Below are 21,387 nucleotides of genomic sequence, written 5' to 3'. Positions count from 1 at the left end.
ACTTGGATTACCTCGGCCTTATGCGCATCCGTGACTCCAAAAAGCGTCCTGATTTGAACGAGTCCAATCTCATTTGGAAATATTTGCAGATCATCAAGGATTGTGAAATATGTTGTCCGTTTAGTCCAGACTCCGTCACTAGAACCAGCTCTAGACACTTTCTTAGCTACTTCATTTGCCATATTAGACTCACAAATTTTGCAATACTTGACATTATGATAGTACTTGCTTACACTACGAAATCTAGTATCACAACGACGAAACTTGTTTGAACAATAGAAATATGCAGCAGGCTGAAAATCAGTGATATCAAGTTTGAGCCTTTTGTATTCATCTTCAAATATAATGAAGTGGTTGGATTGAGCAGAATCTGCTTAGCACCATCCGTCACAAAATGGGAGCTATCGAGATTCGATAAGCTATGATACAATGTGCTTAAGCTTCCGATGGCAGGCAGCTCATCTCCATACTGCAGCTTCAACACTTTGATAATTCTTCCCAAAGGCAAAGTCAAGAAGCTCAACAAAATGTCTACGAAATGGCTGTCGGCTGTGGCAAAAAGTACTTTGTTTCTCTCTTTATCAATCATCACTTTCAACGAGAATGTATAACCCTTTTCACCCTTTTCATCTTCAGACATTTTTTTTGATAGTATATGAGTTACAAACAAACTATGATGATACTATTAACTAGGAAAAAGGAATTGATAATTCTCAGCAAACCCTCTTTTTTATAAATAAAAAACAGTCATTAGTCCCACCAAATTCTAAACACTATTTGTATTCACTCCCTCTATGATAATCACATGGTACATCAATTTTATAAATAAATTGACTCTTTAGTTGTATTTCAAACTTCCTTTCAAATGAAATTGTATTTCAATCTACAAAGAAGATCTAGTATTGCACTTATGCAACATCAATATTTTTCCATTTTAATTAGTTCGTTCACAAAGAATTTATGTAGTATTTTCTTTTAAATCAACTATAATATTGTACCCCTTATTCACTCTCACAACACACTAAAAAATTATACGTATGTAAAAAAAAAAGTACAATACTTAACCAACCTATATATTCAAACTCATATTGCCACAACACTCTAAAACAAACTATAGAAGTGGAATAAGTTGTCTTTCATTCACATTTTTTACTTCGAGAACATTTCCTAAAACTCTTTAAACCTGATTAACAAGGCCAATGATTGGGAATTACTCGATTGTCTTTCTGTAAATTAAAGTACAACATACTCAATCAGTTAAATGAAGGCATATTGTAAGCAAAATCACACTCTTTCATGATAATCTTGACAGTCTCAAGTTGCAAAGTATTTGATCAAACAATGCCAAAAAAAGAACCAATATTCTGCTTCCAGAAAACTAAGGATGTAATAAAACAAAAACAAGCTGCAAAGGTAAACAATATTTTGCACTACTATCAGACTTCTTGCTTCACCCGTTTGTTGGAATTCTGAGTAAGAAGAGTATCAGAGAGAGGAGAAGTGGATGTTAGAGAGGCTTTTAGTGTACACAAAGCCTGTATCAATCAAAATGAATAATTCTACTAAATTTCAAAGTGTACTAATATTACCTCTTTGAATCCTGTTTTAATCTCCCCATTTTCTGCCATTGGTTGTCTGATCGGCACGGAATTGAGCAGAGCATCAGTGAGAACAGACGTGGACGTAAGAGACGCTTTCAGTATGCTTAAAGCCTGCAAACATCAAATCTTCACTAATCAACATTCAAACATATAAACAAAAGTAATTTCAAATGATTTACCTCTTTCACTCTGACTTGCACTGCTATTTCTTCGACATCTGACATAGGGATATTCTTCTCACTTAGAAAGGAAATGGTCGAATGGATACGCAAAGGCTTCATCGTTAGATCATCCATCACCATATAAGCTATTGGCCTAGAGAGATATCTACCCGGCCCTTTCGGAAACTTAAGGGAAGAAAATTTGAATTGTTGAAGTTCATTAAAAGTGATGCATTGTTGATCAAGGGGAAGAATGTAGTTCTCGGAAACAGAACCATGAACAAGACTAGGTTTCATAAGTCCATTTTTCGTAGACGGACTCTTGAAATACTTCTCAGCCAGACCAGCAACGCTCCGTTGCAAGATATCTATACCCTTAATACACGTCTTACCAGCAAGAAGACTCCCAACTCCTCCCAGTGGGATTATTAACAAACTGAAGAGAAAGTCAACAAAATCATCCTCAGCTAGAGCATACAATAACTTGCCTTTGGATTTTTGCACCACTATTTTCAAAACCAACTTCTTAGTCTCTAACTTTCCTTGAATATCAGTATGATTAACCAATGTCTTTGGCACAGGAGCAAGATCCAAACTTGTTTTGTTTAGCACGAGATCCGCCAATGGAGTTGGGGAGATGAAGCACAGCTTCAGCAGACTCACAATCTATTCAAACCAAAAGTAAAATTAGTTAGCAAATAGTAGTGCAAAAGCTGAATCAAAGAATAGAGAAAGAATCAACAAGAATCACCTCCTTCAAACCTATCTTCACATCAATCGACTCGGCCTTGTCCATGTTTGCAATGCCAAGAACGTTGGCGATTTGGAAGATACCCATAGCACTGGGAAATATCCGCAGATCATCAGAGATGATGAAAGAAGCCCTATCCGCAACGAAAACTCCTTCAAAAGCAGCTTTAGCCACATTTTTAGGTTTGTCTGTTGTTGTAGCCATACGATTAAATGTTGTTGTAGCTATACGATCATATAGTTCGTGTTTAAGGCAATTAGCTTCATCATAGTATATGCTTACACTATGAGTCCCAAATCTGCATTGGCGACAATGAAAATATTTAGTAGGCTGAAAATCAATGAGGCTCGGCTTTAGCATTCCGCATTCAACTTCAAATGGACTTCTTGGATTGAGCAGTAGGTTCTTGGCATCGATTGACACGAAGTCAGCGTTGTCAGTGCATGCTAAGCTACGGTACAAATTGGTTAGGCTTCCAATGACGGGCGCCTTCTGGCCAAAGTGGTCGTTGAGGACTTTGACAATTCTTCCCATAGGCAAACTCAAGAAGCTCAGTAGAATATCTACAAATTGGCAGTCGGATTCTGCAAACAGCATCTTATTTTCCTTCTTGTCGATCATCACTTTCAAAGTGAACTTGAAATCCTCCCCAGCATTAGTCATCCTAGCTAGTAGTATTGGTGTTACAAAAAGAAAAACATGTGAAATTAGGATCTCATGAATTACTATAAGATTGATTAGTTTTTCACCAAAATTCATGACTTATCTATCCATTATCAATTGTTTTTTGCCAACAATTTTTGGATTTAATAAGAAACTAGGTGAATTCCTTCTTGTTTATTGACATCATAATGTAACAATCTAATTAAAGGTGAATTTTGTATGCAGAAACAAAGTGTAAATGTAGAGCCACAACTTACCTAATCACAAAGGAGTGGCGATTGGAACTTGAAAATGAAATTGTAAAGGCAGTATAAATGAATTGATGTTATATACTAATTTGTTTTCAAGCGTATCTCGTGCTCAACAGAGTTCTGATACGATTACCAAATCTAGGTTTTGGTCGATATCAAGATCTTGGATAAGTATGGAATGATTTTGAATGATACGTTTTAAGATTCTCTCATTCCTACCGCCAAGATCTGCCGCCAAAGTTGAAGATGGTAATTGCCATCTCAATAAAATTCTTTTGAATTGTATAAATATGAACAAAATTCTAGTATCTTATAAATTTATGTTATGTGATGAAGACATATTTACTAATCTAGAAAAATCTGAATATGTTTTTTAGTTTTATATTTCTATTTTAAGCAAAATATTCTTTTTAGTACTATTATTATGTACAAAATTCTATATTATAGATTGTATAATTAGGTGATGAAATGAATATTCCAAAAATGTTAATTATTCCGAAAAATAAATATTTACAGTACTATTCTTTTTCAAGTAGACTATTCCGCATTTCAATAACATAAATATATCATATTAGGGGTGTGATCAATTGTTAACTCATCCATTAATGGCTACCTACGACTAGTTTAAGACCAAAGGATTATTAAAGATCTAGTGGTCTACAATTGCAATGAATAATTTTGTTTTATTATTATTTAAATTTAAAAGATAAGAAGAATTAACAAATTTAGGGTTTTGGTCAAACTGTCAATTATTTCAACACAATTTTGAATTGATATTTTATTTTATACGTACATTTATTGATAGATAAGTTGATATTTGACTGCTTCAGAAAAAAACACGAAAATTCAAGATTTTTTTCAAATTTTGATATGTAAACATATCTATGTAGGATCTCGTTGAAATCCTTACAAAATTATCTTTAATTTAATATATGTTGAGTTAAAAAATAATTTAAATTGAGATAGTTATATGCATTTTAAGTTTTGAAATATTATTCAAAAGTTACTTTTAACTATTTTGTTGTTAATTGACATAAATACTCTAATTGACATTTTTAAGAGTAAGTTAGCAATATAATGCACAACTAACATACTAAATTTGAAACTATTATTTTTATTCTTAAACTCTCCCCGTCCTCCAGTAGAAAGAAAAAGGCTAATTGGATATTTTAATAAGGAGAGAGATATTTATTTTCAAATATAAAAAGTGGACATCTTAATTGAAAAAAAAATGTAGTCATTTTGAGCGGGGATGAAGAGAGTATTATTTAATTTATTTTTGTACTACCTCCGTCTCACAATAGAAATTCACATTTGACTCAGCATGGATTTAAAAAATATAAAGAAAAGTGGATTGTAAAAGTTAAAGGAGCCTTTAATAGCGTAATTATATAATAAAAAAAAAAAGCATCATAGCAATCAATAGCAAGTTTAAACAGATTAACAAACACAATATCCATAAGCATAACACGAGGCTCAGGCTTCCGTCTTTGGTTGTTTGATCGGCATGGAATTGAGCAGAGCATCAGTGAGAGCAGAAGTGGACGTAAGAGACGCTCTCAGTATGCTTAATGCCTGCAAACAAACATCAAACTTCATTACTCAACATCTAAACATATATACAAAAAGTAGTAGTTTCAATGATCATTCACCTCTTTTAATCCAACTTGCACCTCTATTTCTTTGACATCAGACATAGGGATATTCTTCTCACGCAGAAAGGAAATCGCTGAATGGATACATACAGGATTCACGGTTAAATCATCCGTCACCATATAAGCTATTGGTCCCTCAAGATATCTACCCTGACCTTTCGGAAAGGCAAGGGAAGAAAATTTGAATTTTTCATGTTTGTTAGGATTCATGCCTTCTTGACTAAGGGGGAAAAGATGGTGTTCGGAGATGGAACCATGAACCAGATTAGGTTTCATTAGTTTACTTTTCATAACCGGGCTATTGAAATACCTGTCTCCAATAAGGTCAGCAACGCTCCGTTGCAAGTTGTCTATAGCCTTAATACAAGTCTTACCCTCAAGAAGGTGCTCAACTCCTCCCAATGGGATGACGAAGAAAGTAAAGAGAAACTCAACAAAATCATCCTCAGCAAGAGCATACAATACCTTACTCTTAGATCTTTGTATAAACACCTTCAAAACCATCTTCTCAGCCCCTACCTTTTCTTGAAATTCATCAGGAATAACTGATGTCTGCTCCAAACCAAGAGGCAAAATTGTTCTATTTAGAAGGAAGTACGACAACGGAGTTTGGGAGACGAAGGACCCCATCAGCAAATTCATAATCTATTCATAACAAAAATAAAATTTGTAAGCAAACACAAAAGTTAAATGAAACTATAAACAAAGAATCAAGAATCACCTGATTGAAGCCTATCTTCACATCAAACGCCTCAGCCTCGTCCATATTTGTAATGCCAAGTAGGCTGACGATATGACAGATACCTGTAACACTCGGAAATATCTGCAGATCATCGGAGATGATGAAAGAAGATCTGTTTGCAGTGAAAACTCCTTCACAAACTTTAGACTCTTTTATCGGTAGATCTATCTTCACAACATAACTTGATGGGCATTTTTGGCATTTAACTTGGTCATAGTATATGCTTACAGTATGTGAGCTATTACCGCAGGCACACCGTAAATATTTAGTAGGCTGAGAATCAGTGATACTCAGCTTTAGCATTCCATATTCAGCTTCAAATGGACTTCTTGGATTGAGCAGAATCTCCTTAGCATCGTCCGTGACAAAGTCAGCGTTGTCAATGCCTGCTAAGCTACGGTACAAATTGGTTAGGCTTCCAATGATGGGCGCATTAACATAGTGTTCATTGAGGGCTTTGATAATTCTTCCAAGCGGCAAAGTCAAGAAGCTCAGCAGAACATCTACAAATTGGCAGTCGGATTCTGCAAAGAGCACCTTCTCTTTCTTCTTGTCGATCATCACTTTCAAAGTGAACTTGAAATCCTTGCTAGCATCAGTCATCCTAGTAGTGTTGGTGGTATAAAAGAAAGACTGGTGAAATTAAGATCTTTTTTAGCACTCACACCCTTTTTAATGGTGGAAGAAGTTAACAAAGAGTCATAGTCTTTCCAAATTCCAAGTCTGGTAATTTTAATCCAACATTAGTAAATATTGCTGATTAGACTTCTTACTATCCATGCACAATTAATAACGGTTAATAAAATTAATTCATATATCATCGAAAACATGCCTAATCAAATCTGAGTTTTCTAACAATATTTGAATTGAAACAAATTATAAAACTTTATGCAGTAAGAAGTTAACCAAGAGTCTCTCTAGATTCCAACACCTTCAGCATTCACTACGTTTTTATGAGCAACAAAAGAATGAATTAAGAAAAGAGTGTAATCCCTCATTTACTGTTTAATTTAACACTAACAGAATGGGAATTTGGTAGGGCTAATGACTCTTGGTTAGCTTCTTCCACCATTAAAAAGGGTGTGACTGCACAAAGATCTTAGTTCCATTCATCTTCGTTTCTTACCACCAACATTAACAACATGTCTGATGTTAGTGAGGATTTCAAGTTCACATTGAAAGTGATGATCAATAAGGAGAAAACTAAGGTGCTCTTTGCAGAATCCGACAGCCATTTTGTCGACGTTTTGTTGAGCTTCATGACTCTGCCGCTGGGAAGAGTTATCAAAGTCCTCAACAACCACTACGGCGAGAAGGCACCCTCCATTGGAAGCCTAAGCCATTTGTACCGTACCTTGGAACATTTTGACAACGCTCAGTTCGTGACACAGGATGCTAAGGAGTTTCTGCTTAATCCAAGAAGTTCTTTTGAAGATGAATATAAAATGCTGAAACTAGATTTTATTGATTCTCAGTCGTCTCGTCAGTATTTCTGTTGCTTCAACTGCCGTCATGTGTCTCATAGTGTAAGCATATACTATGATCAACCCCGTTGCCAAAAATGCTTATATTTGTTTATTAAGGAGTTAGATGTAGCTGAAGCTTCTTCTAAAGGAGTTTTTATCTCAGACAAAGCATCTTTCATAATTTCCGATGATCTGCAAATATTTCATAGTGCTACAGGTCTCTTTCGAATCATCAGTATTCTTGGCATTCACGGCATAGATGAAGCTCATGCGATTGATGTGACAATAGGATTGGATGAGGTGATTTTTTACTCTCTCTTAACATGTTTATTCAATTTTTGTTCTCTTACAAATTGTATATACTTCTATTGTGAATAGATATTGAGTTTGCTGAAGCTATCCATCATCTCTCCAACACCATTGTCGGACCTCATACTGAACAAAGCAAGTTTGGTTCTTGATTCGGAGCCAAAGGCATTAGTTAATCATAACGAGATCCGAGAAAATCCAGAGTCTACAAAGATGGTTTTGAAACTGGCTGTACAAAAGTCTAAAAGTAAGGTATTGCATGCTCAAGCTGGGGAAGATTTTGTTGAGTTTCTCTTTAGTTTCTTCAATATTCCGTTGGGCGGCCTTGGTAACCTTTTTGCCGGAAAGACTTATTTTATGGCTATAGACAACTTGCAACGGAGCATAGCAGAACTTATTGAAGATAAGTATTTCAAGAGCCCGGATATGAAAAAGAAGCTAATGAAACCTAATCTGGTTCATGGTTGTGTTTCTGAAAAATACATTCTTCCCATTAGTCAAGAATGTATGACTGCTGATAAAAGCAATAATATCAAATTTCTTTGTTCCTATAAGTTTCCCAAAGGGCAGGGGAAATACCTTTATGGACCAATAGCTTATCTGGTCATGGATGATTTAACTGTGACTCCTTTTAGTATTCATTCGGTCATTTCTAATCTCCATGAGAAGGTTATCCCTATGTCTGATGTCGAAGAAATGGAGCTTCAAGTCGGATTGAAAGAGGTAATATTATTTGACAATTACTACTTTTGTAGTATATGTTTAGATGTTCAGTTATGAAGTTTGGTGGTTTTGCAGGCTATAAGGATACTGAAAGCGTCTCTTACATCCACTTCTGCTCTCACTGATGCTCTGCTCAATTCCATTACGATCAAACATCCAAAGAGAAGCCTGAACATGCGCGATGCTACTGAATAACTTGTTATTGTCCTATCTTCTAGTCATTTTTCTATGTAACAACAATTGCATGGTTTGTGATATGAACATTCTATCATGGCTAAGACATATCATAAATTAAACAGTTTAGATGTCGATAACAGGACTAAAATGCTAAACGCCAAGCGCTAGAGCAACATTAGAGTATGGCTGCAGATTGCAAAAACAACTTAATGCAAGAGGCATTAAAACAATTGAAATGTGGGATCAAACTCAGAATTCTCGCTTTGGTTGTTTGATCGATATGTTATTGAGCAAAGCATCGGAGAGAGCAGAAGTGGACGTAAGAGAGGCTTTCAGTATGCTCAAACCCTGCACCAATTAAGAAACTTAGTCTCAACATCAAAACATTGATTACAAAAACACACAACATATCATATCACATTACCTCTTTTGGGCCAATCTGCAGCTCCACTTCTTTGACATCATCATATATTACGATATTCTGCTTATTGAGACTTGAAAGGACCGAGACAACACAAAGAGGTGTCACAATCAGATCATCCGTCACATGATAAGTTCGCGGGCCTTTAAGATAACTACCCTGGCCATTAGGAAACTTAGCGGAAAACCATGTGGTTCCACTATAGGTATCAGGCAAGCATTCTTCAGTGAGGGGAAACATGTGGTTGTCAGAAATACAACCATGGACCACATTCGGTTTCATTAGCCTATCTTTCATATCTGAGGTACTGAAATACTTGTCGTCTATAAGGTCAGGTATGCTCGAATACAAGTTGTTTATAGCCTTAGCACAAGTCTTACCGCCAAGAAGACGCTCAACTCCTCCTAGTGGGATATTGAGGAAACTAAATAGGAATTCCACAAAATCATCGTTAGCTTGTGCATACAATAACGTACCGGTAGACTTTTGCATCACGACTTTCAGAATCATCTTCTTGGAATCGGGACTCTGATCATCCTCGAGATGGTTAATTGAAGCCTCGGGTTCAAAGCCCACGATTACTGAGTTTGCATGTCTTGGTTTATTCAGTATGAGGTCCGACAATGGAGTTTGGGAGATCAATGATGCCTTTAACAAACTCATAATCTAACAAGGGATAGAGGTAGAGTGAGTGAACAAAAATAGTAAAACTAAAAGAAGATGTTGATAGAAAAATCAAGTATTTATCACCTCACTGAACCCGAAAGTCACGTTGATTGCCTCAGCTTTATCCGCGCCTGCAATGCCAAGATTGAGGATGATTCCTAAGAGTCCTGTCTCAACTGGAAATATGCGGAGATCATCAGAGATTACGAAAGATGCTGTATTCACGGTGAAAACTCCATCTTCGGAAGCAGCTTCACATCCTTTTTTCTCTTTAACTTCTTCTCCTATCCTCGTATGACCACATCCACAAGTATGGTACCTGTTAATACTATCATAGTACACACTCACACTATGAATTTTACTAAGCCTAGTGTGTTGTGTACAATATAATGTTTTAGGAGGTTGAAAATCAGCGATGTCGAGGTTTAGCCTTTTGTATTCATCTTCAACGGAGCTTCTGGGATTGAGCAGAGTCTGCTTAGCACCCTCTGTCCAGAAATGGGAGCTATCAAGATTTACTAAGCTATGATACAAACTGCTTAAGCTTCCGACAGTAGGCGCCTCATCGTCTCCATAGTGTTTGTTGAGTACTTTGATAATTCGTCCCAACGGCAAAGTCAAGAAGCTTAACAAAATGTCTGCAAAATGGCTGTCAACTTGTGCAAAGAGGACCTTGGTTTTCTCTTTATTGATCATCACTTTCAGTGAGAACTCTGCTTCCTTACCATCACACATTTTGGAGCTCCTACCAATTAATAAAATTCAATGAAAATGTAGTTCTTCAACATGCCAAAAAAATGTGCAGTAACAAACTAATGAATGTCGTGTTCGTCCCTTGTTAAGTGAATTCGTATTTTTTAACATCCCGAGGTAAGTAGATCATTTCCTTTTTTGGCAAAAACAATACTTGAAACTCTCTTTTTTCTACTTTATTCTCTCGTCACTTAATTTAATATTGCTGCCAAAAAAAAGTGTCACTGTAATTCCTTAACATGTCAACAATGTTATGGTGATATAATCCAAAATATTACCCCATAAAAGAAAATAAACATGAAGCAAAGAGAGCCGATTCACACCCAACTACAACAGAAGCAAAGCCTAATTTTTGAAGTTAGAGCAACCTCCCAACAAACATAAGTAAACAAATAAACACAAACAGAACTAACAAGAGATTAAAAGGTGAAGAAGTACCTGTTTTCCAATCTGTAAAAAAATTGGGAATTTTCAGAAAAAGGCTGATTTTCAAGTCAACATATATTGAACTAAACTTGGTTGTATTTAGACTGTCATGGAAAAAAGAATTCAAAATAATAGTAGTAATGTTGTTGGAGGAGGATGGATGGCTTTAGACGTTGAGCTGCTACATGAGTGAGAATTGCATTATTTGGGTTCATAAAGCAAAATGGAGCAAACAATTTTGTCAAGAAAAGAGTAAAATAATTCTCCACCATGTCAATTTGTTAGTACTATAATCACATCATCTTTTGCTTTATTCACTTTTTATAAACTTTTCCTGTGTTTTTGCCACTTTTTCTTTTTACATGTTTCTGATTTATCTGTTTCAAATAAAGCTTGTAGTCTCATGAATTTAAGTAAGCACTAAATTAAAATAATGAGAACAAGTACTTTAGATAATTTAGCGAAGAAAAAATAAAAAAATATATTTTGATTAAGAAAAAGGAAAATTTTAGTAGAAGGCAACTTAAAAGGAGATAAGATTATCTTAAATAAGAGGGGGAGCTATTGGTAAGCCATTCACACTTGAGTTTTGTAGATCCGTTCATCTCTATTTTTATTATGTCACGTCAGCATTTTATTTTTTAGACATAACACTTATAATAGCACCCCAAGTTCTGCCCAAACCGGTTGATCTGATACAAATTTTAATGATATTTAGGAATAGGAATCGGAACTGATGCTTAGACCGGTTCCGGTAGGAACCGAAGAACCGGTTCGTATATAATTTTAATTCAAACTCAAATGTCAGCCGAAAAGCCGGCATTCGTGGAGAGAGAGGGATAATGAATGGACAAAATTGCCCTATGCCGCTTCAAGGGTTATTTCGTCCGTAAAAAGTCATAAAAAGTGCAAAAAAACCTTAAACCGTGCAAGTACAAGTATAGGATCCGCAAATATAGGAACCGCTAATTAGCGTGCACTATGACAAATATAGGACCTAAATATGCAGTTCCCTCTAAATAAAATGCTAAAAAGTGAAAGAGCAACTCATTAAATAAAATGCTAAAAAGTGAAAGAGCAACTCATTCACTTTCACTCTTTTCTTGACAAAACCAAATTGTTCGCTCCCATAAGGCCATAATAGAATGTTACTACTACCTTCGTCCACACACAAAATAGACAAGAAGAAACAAAATATTCATAAGCATAATTAAATAAAAATACAGTAGATTAATAATGAAGCAAAACACCATATCGATTAGCCAAACACACGCTCACGCTTCTGTCTTTGGTTGTTTGTTTGGCACGGAATTGAGCAGGGCATCAGTCAGAGCGGAAGTGGACGTAAGAGACGCTTTCAATATGCTTAAAGCCTGCAAACAACAAAACTGTCATAATCAATATCTAAACATATATTCAAAAGTAACTTGAAAGATCATTTACCTCTTTCAATCCGACTTGCACCTCTATTTCTTTGACATCAGAGATAGGGATATTCTTCTCACGTAGAGTGGAAATTGTTGACTGGATACATAAAGGATTCACTATTAAATCATCCGTCACCATATAAGCTATTGGTCCCGCAAGATATCTACCCTGCCCTTTCGGAAACTTAAGGGAAGAAAATTTGAAATTTTCAAGTTCATCACGAGTCATGCATTGTTGATCAAGGGGAAGAATGTAGTTCTCGGAAACAGAACCATGAATAAGACTAGGTTTCATTAGTCTATTTTTCATACTTGGAATCTTGAAATACTTGTCTGCCAGATCAGCTACGCTTCGTTGCAAGTTATCTATAGCCTTAATACAAGACTTACCGGCAAGAAGATGCCCAACTCCTCCCAGTGGGATGATGAATAAACTGAAGAGAAACTCAACATCAGCTACTGCATACAATACCTTACTCTTAGATTTTTGTATAAACACCTTCAAAACCATCTTCTTAGACCCTAGCTTATCTTTAATTTCACTATGATTAACTAATGTCTTTGGCTCCAAATCAAGAGGCAAACTTGTTGTGTTTAGCAGGAAGTACGACAATGGAGTTGGGGAGATGAAGGACCCTTTCAGCAAACTCATAATCTATTCAAAACAAAAGTATAATTAGTAAGCAAACACAAAAGCTGAATGAAACTACAGACAAAGAATCAAGAATCACCTCATTGAAGCCTATATTTACATCAATCGACTCAGCCTCGTCCATGTTTGTAATGCCAAGAATGCTGATGATTTGAAAGATACCTATAACATTCGGAAATATCTGCAGATCATCAGAAATGATGAAAGAAGCTCTGTCCGTGGCGAAAACTCCTTCAGAAGCTCTGGCCAAAGTGGTCGTTGAGGACTTTGATAATTCTTCCCATAGGCAAACTCAGGAAGCTCAGCAGAATGTCTACAAATTGGCAGTCGGATTCCGCAAAGAGCACCTTATTCTTCTTCTTGTTGATCATCACTTTCAAAGTAAACTTGAATTCCTCACTAGCATCAGTCATCCTAGTAGTAGTGTTGGTAACTTGGGTGTAACTTGGTATGAAGATCTTTTTAGGACTCACTCTATTTAATGTTGGAAGAAGTTAACCAAGAATCTCTCCCTTTTTAATGATGGAATAAGTTAACAAAGAGTCATAGTCTTTCCAAATTCCAAGTCTGGTAATTTTAATCTAACATTAGTAAATATTGCTGATTAGACTTCTTACAATCCATGCACAATCAATAACGGTTAATAAAATTAATTCATATATGATCGAAAACATGCCTAATAATATCTGTATAATTTGATTTGCATAAACTGAGTTTTCTATCAATATTTGAATTGAAACAAATTATAGAATTTTATGCAGTAAGAAGTTAACCAAGAGTCTCTCACTTTTTAATGATGGAATAAGTTAACAAAGAGTCATAGTCTTTCCAAATTCCAAGTCTGGTAATTTTAATCCAACATTAGTAAATATTTCTGATTAGATTTCTTCACAATCCATGCACAATCAAATAACGATTAATTTTTGTGAAGGACTTTGATGATTCTCCCCAACGGCAAAAATCAAGAATATTAGTAAAATGTCTTTAAAACAGTTGTTTGTTTCTGCAAAGAGTACCTTACCTTTGTCTGTATCGATCATCACTTCTAGTGAGAACTTGACATCCTTTCTATCATCACATATTTTGTTAGTTTAAGAGGTTCAAGATATGAAACATAAGACCAGTTTTTTCAAGATTTTACTATATGGACAAGGATCAAGATGCACTATTCCCACTAAATTCAAGATCCACCAGTTCACTTCCAATTCTATTTTTTGAAATTATGAAAGTTGTATAGATAAAATATATATATTACTACAGAATAATAGCAGTATGACAAAAATTACTTCATATATCTTCAAAAACATGACTAATCAAATCTGTGTAAATTTGATTTACATAAATTTGTTCGCCCCCATAATGTTACAAGGAAATGACAAGGAGAAACAACATTCATAAGCATACTTTATATGAAAATAAAGGTCAATAGCTATCAATACCAAGATCAAAATGATTAATAATATCCATAAGCATAACACACACTCAGGCTTCTGTCTTTGGTGGTTTAATCGACGCGGAACTAAGCAGAGCATCAGTGAGAGCATAAGTGGATGTAAGAGACGCTTTCAATATGCTTAAAGCCTGCAAACAACAAAATTTCATTATCAACATCTAATATGCTATATACAAAAGTAATTTCAAAGAACATTTACCTCTCTCAATCCGACTTGCACCTCTTTTTCTTTGATATCAGACATAGGGATATTCTTCTCACGTAGAGTGGAAATTGCTGATTGGATACAATAAGGATTCACTGTTAAATCATCCGTCACCATATATGTTATTGGTCCCTCAAGATATCTACCCTGCCCTTTCGGAAACGTAAGGGAAGAAAATTTGAAATTTTCAAGTTCATCACGAGTCATGCATTGTTGATCAAGGGGAAGAATGTAGTTCTCGGAAACAGAACCATGAACAAGACTAGGTTTCACTAGTCCCTTTTTCACACTTGGACTCTTGAAATACTTGTCTGCCAGATCAGCTACACTCCGTTGCAAGTTGTCTATAGCCTTAAAACAAGTCTTGCCGGCAAGAAGATGCCCAACTCCTCCCAGCGGGATGATGAAGAGAGTAAAGAGAAACTCAACAAAATCATCCTCAGCAAGAGCATACAAGAACTTACCCTTAGATCTTTGTATAATCACCTTCAAAACCATCGTCTTAGCCCCTACCTTTTCTCGAAACTCATTAGGATTAACTATTGTCATTGGCTCCAAAGCAAGAGGCAAACTTGTTTTGCTTAGTATGAAGTCCGACAATGGAGTTGAGGACACAAAGGACCCCCTCAGCAAACTCAACATCTATTCACAATAAAAGAAAATTATGTTAAGCAAAAACAAAAACTGAATGAAACTATAGAGAAAGAATCAAGAATAATCACCTCATTGAACCCTATATTCACATCAATCGACTCAGCCTCGTCCATGTTTGTAATGCCAAGAATGCTGATGATTTGAAAGATACCTATAACACTCGGAAATATCTGCAGATCATCAGAAATGATGAAAGAAGCTCTTTCCGCGGCAAAAACTCCTTCAGAATAAACTTTAGGCAGTCTTATACTTTCACCTATCGTTGAAATATGACCTGATGGGCATCTAATGCAAATAGCTTGATCACAGTACATGCTTATACTATGAGTACTCTGACCGCAACTGCGACATTCGAAGTATTGAGTATACTGGGGACGAGTGATACGAAGCTTAAGCTTTTTGTATTCAACTTCAAATGGACTTCTTGGATTGAGTAGAATCTTCTTAGCGTCCTCCGAGACAAAGCCAGCATTGTCAACGCCTGCTAAGCTACGGTACAAATTGCTTAGGCTTCCGATGGCGGGCGCCTTCTCACCATAGTGGTCGTTGAGGACTCTGATAATTCTTCCAAGCGGCAAACTCAAGAAGCTCAGCAAAAAATCTGCAAAGTGGTAGTGGGATTCTGCAAAGAGCACCTTCTTGTTCTTCTTGTCGAACATCACCTTCAAAGTGAACTTCAAATCCTCGCTAGCATCAGTCATCCTAGTAGCGTTGGTGGTAAGAAAAGTAAGAAAGTAAGAAACAAAGATGAATGGAAATAAGATCTTTCAAATGGTGGAAGAAGTTATCAAGAGTCTTGCTCTTGCAAATTCCCAGTCTGGTACTGTTAATTCATCACAAATAAAAGTTCCATAGGGGTGTCAGTTCACTTTTACCATAGAATAGGGTCTCACAATCCGCTAACTCATTTCATTCACATTTCATTTAAAATTAATATTTACAAGTGGAACTAATATTCCACTAACCTTTTTTCACACTTTTTTTGGCATTTCCCAAGTCCAACGTACACAATCAATTCTCGTCAAATTATATAATTCTCCCTATGTGAATAGAAGTCTCATTTTATTATGACGTGAATTTTAGGAAATATTAAGAAAAGTGAGTGGAAGAAAATTAGTGGAATTGAGATCCTACTTGTATATATTAATTTTAAATAATATGTGAGTGGAATAAATTAATGGAATGCGAGGTCTCTTTACCATTTATAGTAATTATGATCAGAACTTCCATTCACAGACAAATTAAAATAAAAAAGTGGAACTACTATTCATGTACGGGTGGAATCACACAAAACCCAAATCTAATTTCCTAAGATCAGGGTCAAAATAAATATCTCTATCACTAGTTTTCAGTTTAAAAAACAATAATAAGTACGTTTTTCATTATTTTTTTTTCATTTTAGTAATTGATCCACAAATCCGACATTATCAAGCCCAGATTTTAGGTCAACAAAATCATCCCCCAACACACAATAAGTATATAGTATAATTAATAAGTACTAAAAGATAGTACTAGTAGAATAAAATCAGAGAGGATCACTTATGTCAAATTCTAATCCATCTCCGAATATATACACACACAAATATAATTGATAGACCCCATCATCACTTATCACTTATCTCGCTAAAACAAAATAGACATGGATAACTCGAGAAGTACCTGACTTCCAATTTTTTGAAACTAGGGAGTTTTGGATGAAGTCGTTGAGATTGTGGTCTTCGGCAGAGATAGTAGGATTTGAGTTTTCTAAAGCAAAAGAGAGACCTTTAAATTTGAAATGAGATCAACAATTTGATTCTTGTTTTAAATGGAGTTACACTGTAGCGTATATATGAATTTAATATAATATTACAAAAAGTAGATAGCACCAAACGCGTTGAAAAGTATTCCAAGAAATGTAATGAAAAGTTGGTTGAAAAAATTGGTAGGACATGAATTCTACTTTTAAAATATTAGTTTTATAATAAAATGTGAGTGAGAATAAGTTTGTGGAATATGAGATCCACTATCAAAAATGGTAAAAATGATATGACAAATTTTGTGGGTCTGACGGAATTAATAGAAAAATGTGACAAAATTTCAGGAACGGGTGGAGTAGATAACACTAAACGCGTTGTCAATTCTTTTGATGCATCTTTTCCTTTGACTTTTTCAGTCTTACTCCCTACGTCTCGCAAATATTGTATCACTTTGACTAAAAACGGGTTTTTAAAGATGTAACAAAAAGTGCGTTGAAAAAATTTGTGGAATGTGGATCCTACTTTTATATATTAGTTTTATACGTGAGTATGAATGAGTAGTAGAATATGAGATTCATTACAAAAAAAAAGTAAAAAATGAAATGAGACAAATTTTGTGAAACGAATGTAAACAAAAAAATAGGGCAATCTTCGTGGGACAGAGGGAATAATTTATAATTTCAGTGGATTTTATTTGAATATGTGACCCTTGTGGTCTTGGCAAAGATTTCCCCTTTGAAATACTAGTTGCTTTTGGTAGTTTGAAATACTAGTTGCTTTTGGTAGTTAGAATTTTTTATACACAATATTGAGTTATTGAAATACTAGTTGCTTTTGGTAGTTTGAAATACTAGATGCTTTTGGTAGTTAGAATTTTTTATTTACACACAATGTTGAGTTATTGGTAGTTAGAATTTTTTATACACAATGTTGAGTTATGGTCTTATGGTGATCAATGGCAAAGTCAACATTTCAACTGTATTCTGCCTGCGCAATATAATGTTATAGTTATACTACTAGTATCTTTTATTTCAACCCCACTAATATAGATTATGTGCATATTACTAGATTTATCATTGTTCGCGCAGAAGTGTACTCCCTCTTAACTACTTATATGTCACATGCAGTTTTTCATTTCGGTCCGTTAGTCCTATATTAATGTTCTATTTCTTTTTCTTTATATTATTTTTGGCATTCCACTTATATATTCTCACTCACATTCTATTAGAGTGAGTTGTAAATCTAGTACCTAGAAAATGGGATTTGTATCTTCTTAGTACCCAACATTTATAAAATCATATTTTCAGTCAAAAAGTTTCATTATTCTCAAATTCAGTCTTGATTTTTAATATTTTGCTCTTCATACATTGGAGGATTTATTTGTAAATTTAGCTTGATTTGAGGACCAAATTTGTAATTTTTAAATATTTCTGAACTTCTTTTGTGATTTTTTAAAGACTAAAAATCTTTGTGGTAATATTAGAATTAACTACTAAAATGGTCCATGGACTATGTTTATCTCGCCCATAGTCTCTGGATTTTAAAAATATCAATAGACATCCCTGAACTAAGGGTTTATCTCAAAAATAGTCATTTTGGCTTTTTTTTAACCGAAAATGCCCTTTTAGGGTGCTGGACAATTTGGTCTTTTTATACTTTTAACTTTTTAAATATGATATTATTTCAGTGACGTACTAAATCTGATATTACTTCAAAATTATCATTGTTCTTTATTTTCAAAATCTGATATTAGTTTGAGTAAATATTGGTAATTAGACTTCTTCATATTGGTAATGTATCTACACCCAATGTTCAATCAAATAAGCTTATCACTTTGTTAGTTTATAGGTTCACAAGAGATGAAAGTTTAAAGACTAATTTTATCAAATTATGACGAGTATTTAACAGTCTACACCACAATTCCAAAGACTAATCAAGATGCACTATTCTCACTAAATTCAAGACCCACCACTTCATTTCCAATTCTATTTTTTGAATTTATAAAAGTTGTATAGATAACTATACTGTAGTCTAGACTAATCAAATTATTGTCCTTTATCTTCTAGTCATTTTCTATGTAACAGCAATTTATATGATTTGTGATATAAACATTCTATTATGGCTAAAATATATCAGAAAAAATAAAAGTGCTACTTATACCAGCACAAGAGTAACATTAGAGTATGGTTGCAGATTTAAAATGTTGAGTCAAACTCGTATTATCTCCACTCTTTTCCAAACATGTAATTAATATAGAATTAGAATTAGAATTAGAATTTGATTGGGCAACAATATCTTTAATTTTTTCGTATATCCACTCGAGGTGCTTTGGTACCAGATGAATCATCCTATGTCATATAAGTATGTTATAAATGACTACACTCCGATTCCGATACTCTATATTCAGTTAGTTTAATTTCTTTCTCCATTAAAAGGGAGGGTTTGGTGAGAAGTGAAGTAAGCACTATCATTTTCTTTATTTCTAATTCATATCATAGTTACAAAATGTCTGTTGATGGAAAAGATACTACTACATTTTCGTTGAAAGTGATAGTTGATAAAGAGAGAAACAAGGTTCTTTTTGCAACAGCTGACTCCGATTTCGTAGACATTTTGTTGAGCTTCTTGACTTTGCCTTTGGGAAGAATTCTCAAATTGTTGAAGCAGCATTATGGAGATGAGCTGCCTTCCATTGGAAGCTTAACCACCTTGTACCATAGTTTATCGAATCTCGATAGATTCCATTTTGTGACGAATGGTGCTAAGCAGATTCTGCTCAATCCAACCACTTCATTTGAAGATCAATACAAAATGCTGAAACTTGATATTACTGTTTCTCATCCTGCTAAATATTTCTATTGTTCAGCAATTGTACTTACAATTCTACTTATAATCGTGCTGTAAGCATGTACTATGATTGTGTCCACTGCAAAAATTGTGCGTTTATTCCGATGGCAATTGAAGAAGCTGAGAGAGAGTCTATCTCTGCTGGTTTTAGTGAGGGAGTCTGGACTATACAAAGAGAAGCTTTCACAATCCTTGATGATCTCCAAATATTTCCTAATGAGACTGGCCTCGTACAAATCATGAACCTTCTTGACGTCACAGATGCGCATAAGGTGGAAGCAATCCAAGTGGATCTCGGGTTCAATGAGGTGATTCTTGCTACTCTATATAATCTCAATCTTCTCATAACATTTCTTATCACTTTTAGTTCAGTGATTTTTTTGGGGTAATATTTTTAGATTATGAAGTTGTTGAAGGCATCCTTGACGTTGCCAACTCCATTGTCGGATGTCATATTAAACAAAACAACACCCATGGATTATTCAACAAGTATTCCATTGAATGAAATATCAAAGGAAGAAAACCCCAACACTAGCAATGTCAGATTGAAATTGGTGATGCAAAAATCAAGTGGAAAGTTGTTATATGCTCAAGCTAAGAAAGATTTTGTCGAGTTTCTGTTTAGTTTCTTCAACATCCCTTTAGGAGGAGCCGAGCACCTCATGGGAGGTAAGGCTTGTGTTAAGGCCATCGACAACTTGTATCGAAGCACATCTGAATTTGTAAGTGAAGAGTATTTCACGGCCACAGATGTCAAAAAGAGGCTAATGAATCCAGAATTGCCTCATTGTTGTATCTCTAAAAACCAGATCTTTCCTCTTGTTGAAGAATGCTTGCCTGATTACCACACTGCTCATCTCGAAATGTCCTCTTCTCGTAAGTTTCCCAAAGGGAAAGGGTGTTATCTTGAGGGACCAACAACTTATCACGTGACGGATGATTTAACTGTGACGCCTTTTTGTACTGTCTCTGTCTTTTCGAGTCTCCATAGCCTGAAGATCCCAATATCTGACGTCGAAGAAAGGGAGATGCAAATTGGATTCAAAGAGGTGATACTCCAATTTGAATTTTATTCATCTTTGATTAACATGATGTGTTTTCTGTATATGATGAGACGAAATTTGTTAATTTGTGCAGGGTTTGAGCATACTGAAAGCCTCTCTTACATCCACTTCTGCTCTCACTGATGCTCTGCTCACTCAGATTCCCAACAAAAAAATAAAAAGAGAAGTCTGAAAGCATCGCAAGAATTGTGACATTATCGAAGTTTAGTTCTTATTTTGCTTGTTAACTTTTGTTTTCGAATGCTGTTCAACGGATTATGGTGGATCAATCTTGTTTCAATCCAACTTCATATTCAGTTATATTTGATCACATAGAAAAGTACTCCATATAAGTAGAAGATAAAATGCTAAAAAATCAAGCACCATAGCTTACTAGTAGAGTGGTAAAAACCAAGAAACCACAGTTGTTAGGTAATACTACAAAGCTAATTAGATTACTATTGAAATCGTGGGATAAAAGTATCCCTTAAAACAAATAACAAACTAAAGGTACTAATATAAGCCAAAAATGATTGAAATCAAGAACCACAACTATTAGTACAAGCAAACAAGTTTACTTACATAGGCAGTAAAACCATTTA

At 34.9% G+C, this 21,387-nt stretch overlaps 6 protein-coding genes across 6 annotated transcripts; 1 reads left to right on the top strand and 5 right to left on the bottom strand.

Annotated features, from left to right (window-relative positions):
- Positions 1-1,216: 1,216 nt before the first annotated feature.
- On the bottom strand, positions 1,217-3,176 carry LOC125188092. The gene is made up of 4 exons (XM_048084831.1): positions 2,514-3,176; positions 1,781-2,428; positions 1,590-1,712; positions 1,217-1,469 (listed from the first exon to the last, which is right to left on the bottom strand). The coding sequence occupies exons 1-4, from the start codon at positions 3,174-3,176 to the stop codon at positions 1,437-1,439; spliced, it is 1,467 nt and encodes a 488-aa protein (XP_047940788.1). The 3' UTR covers positions 1,217-1,436.
- Positions 3,177-4,903: 1,727 nt separating this feature from the next.
- On the bottom strand, positions 4,904-6,427 carry LOC125188091. The gene is made up of 3 exons (XM_048084830.1): positions 5,804-6,427; positions 5,080-5,727; positions 4,904-5,002 (listed from the first exon to the last, which is right to left on the bottom strand). Exons 1-3 carry the CDS (start codon positions 6,425-6,427, stop codon positions 4,904-4,906), a joined length of 1,371 nt encoding a protein of 456 aa, XP_047940787.1.
- Positions 6,428-6,966: 539 nt separating this feature from the next.
- LOC125188090 lies at positions 6,967-8,517 on the top strand. Its single transcript, XM_048084829.1, has 3 exons — positions 6,967-7,590; positions 7,669-8,322; positions 8,398-8,517. Exons 1-3 carry the CDS (start codon positions 6,967-6,969, stop codon positions 8,515-8,517), a joined length of 1,398 nt encoding a protein of 465 aa, XP_047940786.1.
- Positions 8,518-8,593: 76 nt separating this feature from the next.
- On the bottom strand, positions 8,594-10,937 carry LOC125188784. Its single transcript, XM_048085839.1, has 4 exons — positions 10,778-10,937; positions 9,671-10,331; positions 8,924-9,586; positions 8,594-8,847 (listed from the first exon to the last, which is right to left on the bottom strand). Exons 2-4 carry the CDS (start codon positions 10,319-10,321, stop codon positions 8,749-8,751), a joined length of 1,413 nt encoding a protein of 470 aa, XP_047941796.1. The 5' UTR covers positions 10,322-10,331; positions 10,778-10,937; the 3' UTR covers positions 8,594-8,748.
- Positions 10,938-12,039: 1,102 nt separating this feature from the next.
- Positions 12,040-13,257, bottom strand: LOC125188089. The gene is made up of 4 exons (XM_048084828.1): positions 13,137-13,257; positions 12,924-13,006; positions 12,209-12,847; positions 12,040-12,138 (listed from the first exon to the last, which is right to left on the bottom strand). Exons 1-4 carry the CDS (start codon positions 13,255-13,257, stop codon positions 12,040-12,042), a joined length of 942 nt encoding a protein of 313 aa, XP_047940785.1.
- Positions 13,258-14,133: 876 nt separating this feature from the next.
- On the bottom strand, positions 14,134-16,944 carry LOC125188785. Its single transcript, XM_048085840.1, has 4 exons — positions 16,816-16,944; positions 15,225-15,858; positions 14,497-15,144; positions 14,134-14,425 (listed from the first exon to the last, which is right to left on the bottom strand). Exons 2-4 carry the CDS (start codon positions 15,855-15,857, stop codon positions 14,327-14,329), a joined length of 1,380 nt encoding a protein of 459 aa, XP_047941797.1. The 5' UTR covers position 15,858; positions 16,816-16,944; the 3' UTR covers positions 14,134-14,326.
- Positions 16,945-21,387: the final 4,443 nt, after the last annotated feature.

This window comes from Salvia hispanica, chromosome 5, assembly GCF_023119035.1.
Source record: "Salvia hispanica cultivar TCC Black 2014 chromosome 5, UniMelb_Shisp_WGS_1.0, whole genome shotgun sequence".
NCBI classification, from domain to species: domain Eukaryota; kingdom Viridiplantae; phylum Streptophyta; class Magnoliopsida; order Lamiales; family Lamiaceae; genus Salvia; species Salvia hispanica.
The sequence above is the reverse complement of the archived record's forward strand: the minus strand, read 5'-3'. Positions and strand labels throughout refer to the sequence as shown.